At 46.8% G+C, this 12,495-nt stretch overlaps 1 protein-coding gene across 2 annotated transcripts in view; it reads right to left on the reverse strand.

Annotated features, from left to right (window-relative positions):
- Positions 1–12,495, reverse strand: part of LOC146060304 (membrane-bound glycerophospholipid O-acyltransferase 2-like) — a 53,504-nt gene that overhangs the window by 7,708 nt on the left and 33,301 nt on the right. For both annotated transcript variants that reach the window (XM_083173349.1, XM_083173348.1), the window contains exons 8-10: positions 10,311–10,485; positions 7,466–7,569; positions 6,083–6,147 (exon numbers count right to left, since the gene is read on the reverse strand). In XM_083173349.1, coding sequence (XP_083029475.1) covers positions 6,083–6,147; positions 7,466–7,569; positions 10,311–10,485 — 344 coding nt within the window. The remainder of the gene's footprint in view (positions 1–6,082; positions 6,148–7,465; positions 7,570–10,310; positions 10,486–12,495) is intronic.

Below are 12,495 nucleotides of genomic sequence, written 5' to 3' on the forward strand. Positions count from 1 at the left end.
GAATAAATACAGACATTCAGCAAACTGTGGCAGTCAGACTGAGGGCCCGATTCTGGTTAGCTCGGTCTCTGGGGTATTCACACCGGGGACTGACATTTAGGCTCTGCGCATGCGTATATTCTCATATGCACATGTGCAGGGCTGCTGTGTGGACACTTGCACAGTCGCCGAGGCGGTGGGTGAAATGAGGCGGGCAGGGGGCTGGCACATGGGGATACCCAGCTTTACATGGGCGTACCCACAGAATGGTGGGTGCACTCAGGAAAATGCTGGGCATCTCCATGCAAATGCAGGCAGTTGCCTGCTAGGGGTGGGTGGCTGACGTCACAAGATGTCAGCCGCCTGACCCGTTCTCGGACCCGGATGCCTCAAATATAGGTCAGTCAAGACTGACTTATATTTGCAAACAGGGGAAAAACCATTATATGGTCGGCGACCCCGTACGCTTCCCTGTGAATGGATATTTATGCTAAACATCCATTCGCAATGTGATGAAGGAAATCCGCACGGCGGCATGGGGCGGGGCATTAATGGTAGATGGCGAATTTACGCTTCTTAGCAAGCCAACCAGAATCAGGCCCGGAGTGCTCAGTTCACACTCATGGCCTATGTTTGGAGCTGTTTATGCTGATCACCACTGAACAGCCCACACTTCTACCTTCATGCCCTGGGAACACTTATCCTAGATATGTTCCCCCTCATGTTTGCCATGACTGGCATGTCCACAGGGGTGCAGGTGCACTGCGCATGAATTTCCACTCGTGGTGCATACGATTCCACAATCGTGTCGCAGCTAATCACGGCTAAGACGCACATGTGACCCATTCGCATGTCAGATGAGGGAGGACCTACAGTATCTGTATGTGTGATTTCCAAGTTCCCAATCTGTTTCACAAACTTAGCTGCAATTAAGCATCTGAATAGCCTATAGTTACTATAAGCTATGTAGGCTCAACTACAGATCATGCTCAATGAAAATAGTAAGCTCCTTCCACAATAGGGGCTTGTGTGCAACCCTGAATCAGCCCCTGAGTGTAGTCAGCAGATGACTGCAGAACCAGGCCAAAAGTGGGCATCAGAAGAATGGAATATCTTCTGTAGAATGGAATATCTGATAATTGCACTTGTGTCAGCCTAGGACCCACACTGATATTAAGTCAGTTACAGTATACTGCTTTTGTGGTCAGGTCTTTTTATCCTTGGCTTGTGACCAGGGTGAGCAATCACCAGGATACTCCTTCCAGCTTCTCCCAGCAACAACTTTCTGTATAGTGCCAAGCACTCTGGTTTCCAGACATGTGTAGGAGTGTTGGCGCTCAGTATTATGCAGATGACAAGTGTTGGAGAGACTAGAAAGAATGTGAATAGTAAAAGACAGGGCCTCTGGTCACCAGCCATGATGACACCCATGTAGTCTGAATTATCAATACCTGCATAAGAGCCACAAGCATGATCACATGATCATACAAATCAATATACTATTTATGCATTCTTATTCTTATTATTATGATGATGAGGAGGATGTATCCAGCCTACTCTTTTATACATATATTTGTTTTCTTATTTACTTAATGTGAAGTTAGCAGTAATATAATGTAAACTGGACTAAGACAAAGTTGTGGTGGATACTTTACTGCCAAAGCAAATCAGTAATGCTGTGATGCAAGGACAACTGCTCCAAAATACTTTGGCCCCTATGATTCCTAGAACTGATATGAAAATTCATGCATGCGCATGCCATAGTGCAAACAGTGCAGGCGTGACTGCGGTATCCAATCAGATGCCTATTTGCAGCCCAGCACTTTTTTCAATAGAATAGAGCAGAGCTCCAGGAACAAAGCTATAGGGATGGCCATCGTTGCCATTGCCATCGATGGTTGCCATCGATGGCAAATCGGCAACTGGCCATCGATAGTGCTTAACTATGCAGTGGATGACCATCGATATTTTTACATATCGATGGTCATCCATTGTGTTTGATTGGCCTGTGGTCCAATCAAAACACGGGGGCGGGGCTTCGTGGGTGTCGGGGGGCGGAGCTATGCTCCGTGTCCCAGCACTTTGAAAAAAAAAAAAAGCAAAAATAGGATTTATGGTCTTACCTTGATAAATCCCTATCTTTGAGTCCATAGGGGGCACAGGAGTTCACGCTGGGTATGAGAGGTGAGGTAGCAGAGCGTGCACCAAAGGGTTACAAAAATGTACCCAGCATGCTCCCTGCCTCCCTTCTCCCTCATAACCCGCCCCCTGACCCTGGGTCACCAGTTTCGTTAGCAAGCCCAAGGTAGGAGCAGAGCCAGAGAAGAAGGAAGAGCAAACGCACACCCACATAGCATACAGGCCCTAAAGCCATGGAACTTTCCTACATAGGAAGCCCCGCTACCAGGTGCGTCTGGGAGGGCGTCCTGTGCCCCCTATGGACTCAAAGAAAGGGATTTATCAAGGTAAGACCATAAATCCTATTTTCTTTTTCGTTCACTAGGGGGCACAGGAGTTCACGCTGGGACGTCCTAAAGCTGTCCCCTCACGGGTGGGGGACGCTCCTGGACTGCGGAAAGCACATGTCTACCAAACTGTGCATTAGCCGATGCAAAGGTATCAAATGCATAAAACTTGATAAAGGTCTGGGAAGAGGACCAAGTAGCCGCCTTACAGAGCTGTTCAGCCGAGGCGCCTCGATTAGCGGCCCAGGATGTACCCACAGACCTGGTAGAATGTGCAGTAATCCCCTCCGGGGGAGTAATCAGTGCGGAAAGATACGCTTGGCGAACCACTGATCTGAGCCATCTCGCCAAGGACTGTTTGGAAGTGGGCCAGCCCCTCTTATTGGCCCCATAAAGCACAAACAGTGAACCCGACTTACAAGTTGACTTAGTCCTGCGAAGATAAATCTGCAACGCACGGACTACATCAAGAGAAGCTTCAGAAGAACCTGGAAAAGAAGGCACCCCTATTTCCTGGTTAAGGTGAAACTCAGACACCACCTTTGGAAGAAAATCCAGTTTGGTACAAAGAACCGCCCTGTCCAGGTGAAATACCAGAAAAGACGGTTTCCATGATAATGCACTCATGTCAGACCCCCTTCGTGCTGAGGAAATAGCCAACAAGAAGCCACCTTCCAGGATAGCCATTTCAGATCCACCTCCTCCAGAGGCTCGAAAGGAGACAATTGAAGTGCCCGGAAAACCTCTAAAGAGGGACACCTCAACAGCCAGCCCGTCAAAGCAAGGCGACTCAAGTCCGGGTGTCGGAATGGCCCCTGTGAAATTAGGTCTGGACGCAGAGGTAGACTCAGAGGAGAGGCTACCAACAGGTTCCATAGATCCGCGTACCAACCTCGACGGGGCCAATCTGGGCCACTAGGATCATCATTCCTCCCTCCTTCCTGAACTTCCACAGAAGGCGAAGTAGGAGTTGAAACAGGGGGAATGCGTACACTATCTTGCTGACTTAAAAAGTCTGCCTCAAAATTGAGAACCCCTGGGATGAAGACTGCAGAGATTGCAGAAATCTGCTTCTCCGCCCACCTGAATATCTTGGAGACTTCTTTTATCGCTCCTTTGCTGCATGTCCCGCCCTGCCTGTTGATAAAGGCCACAGGCGTGGTGCTGTCGGACCGGATCTTTACAGGGCACCCTTGGATGAGGGACCCCAACCTCTGAAGAGCCAGAAGGATTGCTCTCAATTCCAGGAGATTGATCGGAAGGCGACTCTCCTGAGCCGTCCAGCGACCCTGAAAAGATTGAGAATTGCAAACCGCTCCCCAGCCCCATAGGCTGGAATCCGTGGTAAGCAAGACTCAGGTTGGAATCCAAAACGGGCGGCCCTGAGACAAGTTGTCTGTCTTTAACCACCATGTGAGAGACAGGCGAACCTTCGGGGGCAGTGTGATCAATTGACTCCTTAGACAAGTATGATCTCCTGTCCACTGGCTGAGAGTGTAAAGCCGAAGTGGGCGCGAGTGAAACTGTGTATACTCTACCATGTTGAAGACACCACCATACACTTGTGTACTGAGACCCTTCTGTGACCTATAAGGGAATGAATCTTCCTCTGAAGGGAGTGGATCTTATCCTCTGGAAGATATACTCTCTACAACCGAGTGCCCAGCCAAGCTCCCAAGTGAAGTGTCCTTTGGGAAGGAGTAAGAAACGATTTCTTCCAGGTTATCCTCCAACCGTGAGATAACAGAAGTGTAATCACGACCTGCAAATGACTCCGTAGTAGGTCTGGGGACTTTCCAAAATCAGTGGGCCATCCAGGTATGGAATCATCCGAACCCCCAGCCGGTGCAGGTGTGCAGCCCTGACTGCCATCACCTTGGTGAACACCCTGGGAGCCGTAGATAGACCAAAAGGTAGCGCCCTGAACTGGAAGTGTTCGACCCGAAGGGCGAACCTCAAAGTGCTGATGTTCCTGTCGGATGGGGATGTGAAGTATATCTAGCGAGGCCATGAAGTCCCCTGGCTCCAGTGAGAGAATGATCGAACGCAGGGACTCCATGCGAAACTTCAGCACTCGCAGAAAAATATTGAGCGACTTCAGATTCAGGATAGGATGATGAGAACCATCCAGTTTGTGAATCAAGAATAGGGTGGAGAAGAACCCCTGACCCCTCTGCTCCTGAGGAACTGGAACAATGACGTTCGAGTCCAAAAGAGAGCAGATGGAAAGCTGTAGCACTTGTCGTTTCGCTGGGTCCTTTGGAAGACCCGTGCAAAAATAACACTGAGGAGGGGGGAACCGGAATGTCAGGGCATAGTCCCTGGAGACCACCTCAATGACCTGTTTAGCCACTGGACGTCTGGTAGCCCAGGGCTTGGCTCCCTTAGTGGATGAGGAAAATCTAGAGGAAGGACTAGTGCCGTCGGACAAACCTCTCTCCACCTTGCCCGCCCACTCAGACACTGCCTTGGCCACCCATGACGCGGCAAGCGTGGTACACCTAATGGCCCCTGCCTGTGAAAAAGCAGTCCTGAGGAAATTCTCAGAGGGGTCCTTCAAAGATGAAGAATCCGAAATGGGCAGTACTGAAGCGCGAGCTAATCGCGCAACATGATCATCCGCCAGGGGAGGATTTTCCCACTTAGCCCTCTCTGTGGGAGGAAAAGGTTAAAAAGTAGTAAGTCGCTTGGAAAGCTGGAACCTTCTAAACGGTTGAGACCACGCAGTCTCCAATAAATCCTCCATGAGGGCCGAAGGCGGGAGCTGGGCCGATACTTTCTTAAGACGCTTAAAAAGCAGGTCTTTACTTTTAGGGGCAGGAGCCTCATCCTCCCTCTGGAGGACTGCCTTAACCTCCTGCATCAGAGACTCTACCTCCGCTGAGGACAAAGTGTCATCGGCCCCTGCGGATTCCGCCACTGAAGAGTAAGAACTCCCCTCTGAGCTGGAATCCGAATCGGAACGCGGAGAACCCGCATCGGGACTCTGCTGCCTACACTGCCTCCTGGAATCCCTGCCCGCCCGAGTAGCCGTCAACCCCTGCACAGATTGTGCAAAGGATTGCCACCAAGGGGGCTCTACATACTAAAAGAGCACCCGCCGCAGCAGCTCTAACCCATGGCTGTTCTAACAGCCGCGATAATGGTGCTGCTCTCTCCTTGGCACCAAAGAAAAAACTGGTGACCCAGGGTCAGGGGGCGGGTTATGAGGGAGAAGGGAGGCAGGGAGCATGCTGGGTACATTTTTGTAACCCTTTGGTGCACGCTCTGCTACCTCACCTCTCATACCCAGCGTGAACTCCTGTGCCCCCTAGTGGACGAAAAAGAAACATCGTTTTGCTATTCCATCGATGGAGGGAAACCATCTGGTACTCCCCCATCGATGGCAAAAGTATTCGACATCGGCCATGAACCATCGATGATTTTGAATCATCGATGGTCGATGGCCATCCCTACAAAGCTATCTGCCTCAACCCGCAAGCAAACCGAATATCAGTGATACAAAATACATGCAAGAGTAACAGGCCCATCACAGATAATAGTAGGTGAAGAGGAAAACATCATATGGATCTCCAAAAATTGCTAAACTACAATTACTCTGGAACAGATGGATCTATATTGTTATAGTGGTACTTAACTGTTTTAACCACACTGCTGTCTGTATGTTCCAGTTATCAATAAACATCTTGAAGCTGGTCGCTGTCTAAAAGAAACAAATAAAAAAAAATACCAAGAGACTGAATGGTAAATTTACAACATACTTGAATGCGATTTACAGTTTTACACAAGTATGCCTAGTTTCCCTGCTATGCTGTATACTGGATATACTGTATAGTATGCTTCACAGGTGAGGATCACAGCTACTGGTAGTACAATACATATAGCACTGTATAATATAATGCAAAATGATTCCAGTATAACATGTAAGCCATTTATTAAATGATTACTTGTGTGGATTTGCAAAAAAATAATTTCCCAGATCTAATAGGCCTTGCAGCAATATTTTATTAATGCATATTAAGTAAAGGAATATATGAGACAAAACAATTAAAGCACTTTGTTATTTTTTAAAATGGTGGGGCAGATGTATTAAGCCTTAAAAGAGATAAAGGCAAGGGTGAGAGAGTGATAAACGTCCAGCCAATCAGCTCTTGTCATGTAAAGATTCGCCTTTCAGTAATCAATCACAGGCATTTTCGACTGTTTTTGAGTTAATTTCAGGGGGGGGGGGGTTGAATTGGCATGGGGCGAAAACAACTGGAAAACTGGAGAGAATGGCTGCGAATTCACCAAAACCACGTGAATTCTCACCAATTTCGCCAATACACACGTTTTTCACCAATGCTGGATTTTTTGCCCAGGTGAAAAATCAGCACTGGTATTGTGGAGCGCGAATTGGATTCACCCAAAAACTGCAGATTTCACCCTGTAGTTACTGTAAGCTATGTATGTTTGATCGGGATCGAATCGCACAGCGACGTGTACACATTCGATTTAGACTATATAGTTCAGATGTGTACTATATAGCCTTGCCTGCACAGTCTATTTTCCTGTTTCATTTTGATGCCACTGGACTGCGCATCGGGATCAAATTAGAATGGTATGAGGCTGAAAACCGTTCGCTTTCAATTTGATATTTGCCTATATAAGCAAAATCGAAAAGAAAGTTAGACAAAAATCAAACCATGTATATAGGGATTTAGGGCTTAAATAGTAGGACAAAGAAATGTTATGTCAACATTTCAACTGCTGACAAATACATTGGTACCATAATGGTCATATTATGTCCATTTCACATTGTGTATGTTGGTATGTCACATGACAACATAACCTCATGCCGCCATTGCGAATGTCACCATTCTGAATAGGTCAACATTCTGCTATTAACATTCTGAATGTCGGCATTACATACCACACCCCCTACAAAGACCTCCACACTGAACAACTGCCAGGACAGTACCCTAAAATATGGACTTTGCCACCTAAATGGGGCCGTTGGGTGGTATGTGTGAATCACTCACCTCTATTCCTATTATATTCAGGTTGGAAAGCAGGTCCCAGCGTTCCACCCCATCTTCAGAGATTCCGTTAAACCCAAAGCCAGCTGCATTATTTATGGCATCCGCTAAACACAAATGAATAAATATTCCATCTACAGTATTTACATTTTTGCATTTAGGCTAAATACCTGTATGTTTTTTTAATTAGCTTTATATAATTTCCCAAATAAGACCATGACAATTAACTTACTTGAATGGGTTGGGATCATTTGGTCTACAGCATGATGATCGACAGTCATTAGGTCGACACCATTAGGTCGACATGGGAATAGGTAGACATGGGTCTAGGTCAACATGGGGAAAGGTCGACATTGTTCTAGGTCGAAATGTCATTAGTTCGACAGGTCGTTAATTCGGCAGGTCATTAGTTCGACAATGTCTATGTCGACAGTGAAAATGTCGACATCGGGTTTTTCACAGTTTTTTTTAACCTGAATGTCAACACAGTCGACATGGACACAGTTTCAAGTGCACCGCACCCCCGCTCGCTATGCATCGGGCACGGTGCCTCGCTGTGCTCGGCACACTATTTTATTCTCCCACCACGCCCTAGTGGATGGTAGGGCATAAAATACCGCCTGTCGGCTCAAAAAACAGTGAAAAACCCCATGTCGACCTTTTGAGTGTCGACCTGGACATTGTCGATCTAATGACCTGTCAAACTAATGACCTGTCGAACTAATAACCTTTCGACCTAGAACCATGTTGACCTTTTCCTATGTCGACCTAGACCCATGTCAACCTTTTCCCATGTCAACCTAATGGTGTCAACCTAATGACTGTCGACCATCATGCTGTAGACCAAATGACCGCATCCCACTTGAATACAGGTATCTTTATATTCATATAAGGGATATTTACAGAGATATGTCTATTCTGAAAGGCAACTTAACATTTTTATAACATGTAGTAACTAGGCCTAGAAAAGGTGTAAAACCACATATAGAGATAAAATCTACATATGCTAGTGCAGTTGTCAGGATACATTATTTACTTCCTATCCTGATCAACATGATGTAAACATACATTACATTACTGCATTACTGTAAACACTGCATGTAACACTACGGCTTCCATGGAGTCGTCCCATTGGATATGCAGCACAACCAATGAGAAGATTTGACAATTCAATTTATTAAATTGGGTGGATTGAGGGTACACATTATGGGTGGGCAATTATTTCAGCTGGGGGGCCAATTAACACTTCCAGCAAATATTTGAGGGCCGCACTCCAGAAATAGGGGGTGTGGTCACTCAAAAGGTTGTGTATCTTTGAATGTATTCTAGCACACCATACAGTATACCCCTTTTACACATCATGCAACACAATAGTAGTACCCTTATACTTGCCCCTTACATATTATGCCGCACAGATTGAGCCAAAAGTCACATTATGCCACACCTAATGAGTGAAAATTCACACGGATTGAGTCAAAATTCGTGTTATGCCACAACGAATGTTGCAAAATTCTGCTGCAGTATGTGGTGGGAGGGGGTCTATTTTCAGGTGTAAAGGCCCCCCTCCATTAGTGCAATTTGGAACGTTTTTATCTGATGCAGAGGAACCAAATTAAATCGAATTAAAATGTAAAGTGGAGGTAGAATCTACTGTACCTCCATTTTACATTCCCTCTCCCCCAGGACCCAGATAGCAGCATCTTCTACCAGGTAGAAGATGCTGCTATCAGGGTTCTGGGGGAGGGGGGTGTAAAATGGAGGTAGAATCTACCCCCATTTTACATTCCCTCTCCCCCAGGACCCATTAGCATCTACCTTAACACAGCTTTCCCCAACCGCACTGCACAAGAGGCAATTAAATTACCTGCATATATGTGCACTTTTTATGATCTGGAACCGCCGCTGATGAGAAATACGCCAGGGGCAGTCGTCCAAGAATCCGTGTGTGATGCGTGGTGTGGGGGGCAGAGCCAACACACGACTGTCAATCAAAGCAGCACAGCGGTCTTGACTGGTGCATTGGCTCCACTCCGTCCCACCCAGCATCTCACAGGAGCTCTCCTCAGCGGCACACCAGTTTGACTGGCTCTTTGGCTCCACCCTGCCCGCCTCCCCGCACGCACCATGTTACATAACAGGAGGAAGGAAATACCCTCCTGCTCAGCCTGTCGGACTGCTTGTCATTGTGCTACAGCAGGGGTTCTCAGACTTGGTCCTCAGGACCCCATACAGTTCACGTTTTCCAGGTCACCCGGCAGGTGCACAGGTGCACTCATTACTCATTGACATTTCAAAAGATCCACAAGTGGAGCTAATTATTTCAATTGTGATTCTGTGAGGAGACCTGTAAAACATGCACTGTGGGGGTCCTGAGGACTGAGTTTGAGAACCTGTGGGCTACAGGTTTGAGCAGCAGGCCAGTCAGGAGAGCTTCAACTGTTGCCCACCCCTGCGTTACATGATGGTCATTGCAATTCATCATGGAATGCAATATCATCAGATATTTTATATATATATATATATATATATATATATATATATATATATATTAATAATAATATACACAGCGTGATACAACTCAGCAGCATATGATAAATGGTCACGCGTTCAGCTCTTAATTATTATGTGTTTGGAAAATGACAGTTAAGGGCTGATTGGCTGGAGCACCCTTTACCTATCATTCCCAAACCTTTTTGAACCACGGCGCCCTAGAGTATCAGAATACTTTTTTATCACTTGTTGATAAATGGGTCCCAATATGTTGCTAACCTATGTAGATACTAACAACTGCACACAAGTGACACTATCAGCATATCCGTTACATCTAAAATAAAACTTAGAATCTCACCTAGCGTCCAGGCAAAATAGTACTTGGGCCTTCTAGCAGCTGCAATGAGGTAGAGGTCCACAAAATATCCAGTCAGAGAGTGGTGGGGATCACTAGATATAGAGAATCGATCTGACAAGGTAATATGAGCAGCCAGCAGGACAGAACATAGAATCAGCTTCTTGCACACTGCCACCTAGTGATAAAAACAGCACAACATTACAGTATAGTCATGAAGAACCTTCCTTACCAAAGCTGGGCAGTGGTTCCAAAACTGTGTGCTTAGTCACCCTGGGGTGCCTCGTGACACTTGCGGAGGTGCCTTGGTGGTCTAGGACAAATTCCTAATAGTTATGGGCAAAGCAATAGGCAAAAACAGAGTTGGTGGCCACCAGTCATGAAATATGTAGGCATACCTCCCAACTTTTTTAGATGCCGGGGAGGGACAGGATGCGTGCCGGAGGCGTGGGCTATCGGAAAGGGGCGTGGCCTATAATCGCAGCGCTGCCGCGGGGCCACGCCCCCATTTTCCACCGCTGTGGGGGCATGCCCAGCAGCTCTATGAGCTGCTGGCCAGCCCCCAGCCCCTCTGCCTGCAAGAGTAGACGCTGTGCGCATGTGCACAACGTCTATTCACGGATGACAGGGGGGACTCACAACTGCCCCCCCCCCCCCCCCCGCGGGACACTCCCGACGGTGGGAGGGACGCGGGAATGTCCCAAAATACTGGGACATTCCCGCGATAAGCGGGACAGTTGGGAGGTATGTGTAGGCAAATAGGCAAACAAAAGCTAATCTGGTTCTCACTACATAATTGATCCTAAGATCATATATATATATTATATATATATATATATATATATATATATTTGCTGAATAAAGCAGGCGGCACTCACGGATTTGAAGTCAATAAAATTTGTATTAAAGTCAACACATCAAAAAAACGTGACACAGGGTGTCCGACGTTTCGAGGCGCTGAGCCCCTTTGTCAAGGTGTGAACAATGAGTAAAGTGCTGGTCTTACCTTAAATAGAGGTGATTGTGTCAGGTCATGCTGCCGTCCCACGCTCCCCACGTTCCCTCGCGCACCTCGTTGTACTTCCGGCGCTTCCGCCTCCAGTGTTTCCGGGTGCACGGGTCAGGAGGGCTGGCTGAGCTGTCGGCGTCCAGTTGTCATGGTGACGCGTTGCGCTGCCATGGCAACCTCCTGTACGACGTGCGCTCCAGCCTTGGGCGGCTGCTAATGCCTGCGTGCAGAAACAAGCGTGAAACAAATATAACTAGAAGGCAATATTGTGATGCAAAAAAGACATAAATAAAGTGTACATTTGTGCAAGCATAGTTGGTCTGTTAGTGTCCCAAGAGGTGCCGTTCAGGAACAATAGAACATGCATATTGAATGTGCTCTGTGCTTGAGATAAGTGCACGGATGTTAAAGGTGATAATTGAATAAGAAAAAAAGAACAAAAATTTAAAAACATGCTGATATTACTGGAAAATGCTAACACTCTATGGAGCAGTGTTATAATAATAAAGGGAGGGGGCAGGTTGCAGACGGCTGAGACAAAGTCCCAATCTGATGTTGTGTACAGTTCCATTGTGGTTACTGATGGGTGGATGATCCAATGTGTTCTTCTTTAAACATAACGCTAATGAAGAACTGAATGGGGTTCTGTTAGAAACATTCTGTCGGGAAAAAAAGGGGGGGGGGGGAGGGGGGAATATGGAGTTATAATACTGTTGGAAATAACTAAATGGCAGTGGGGCCATCTGAAATGAATTCTTCTTCTGGATGTTTAGGGGGTGGATCCCTTATGGTTGTATTCTTGGTATCCTCGCTTTCAAAATACGTTCCAGGGCATCCTCTCATTTAACCCTTTTGGGTTGATGGTATCGAGGGTGAAGATTTTTTTAGCCTCGAGGCGAAGAAGTTTACTTCCCCTGTCTCCTCCGCGTAAGGAGGGCGGGATGTGGTCGATCACCATGTATCTTAACTGTGACATCGTATGGCCACTGTCCTTGTAATGTTTTGCCACCGGTTGATCGATGTTTTTACCGGATAATGCCTGTTTTATCGACGTGCGATGCATCGCCATTCGTTCTTTCATACTGCGGGTGGTTTTACCCACATAATACTTATTACAAGGACAGACGATGATATACACGATGTGCGTGCTTGAGCATGTCAGAACATGGTTGATCCTTA

This window comes from Crinia signifera, chromosome 2 (assembly GCF_055691185.1).
Source record: "Crinia signifera chromosome 2, ASM5569118v1, whole genome shotgun sequence".
Lineage (NCBI taxonomy): Eukaryota > Metazoa > Chordata > Amphibia > Anura > Myobatrachidae > Crinia > Crinia signifera.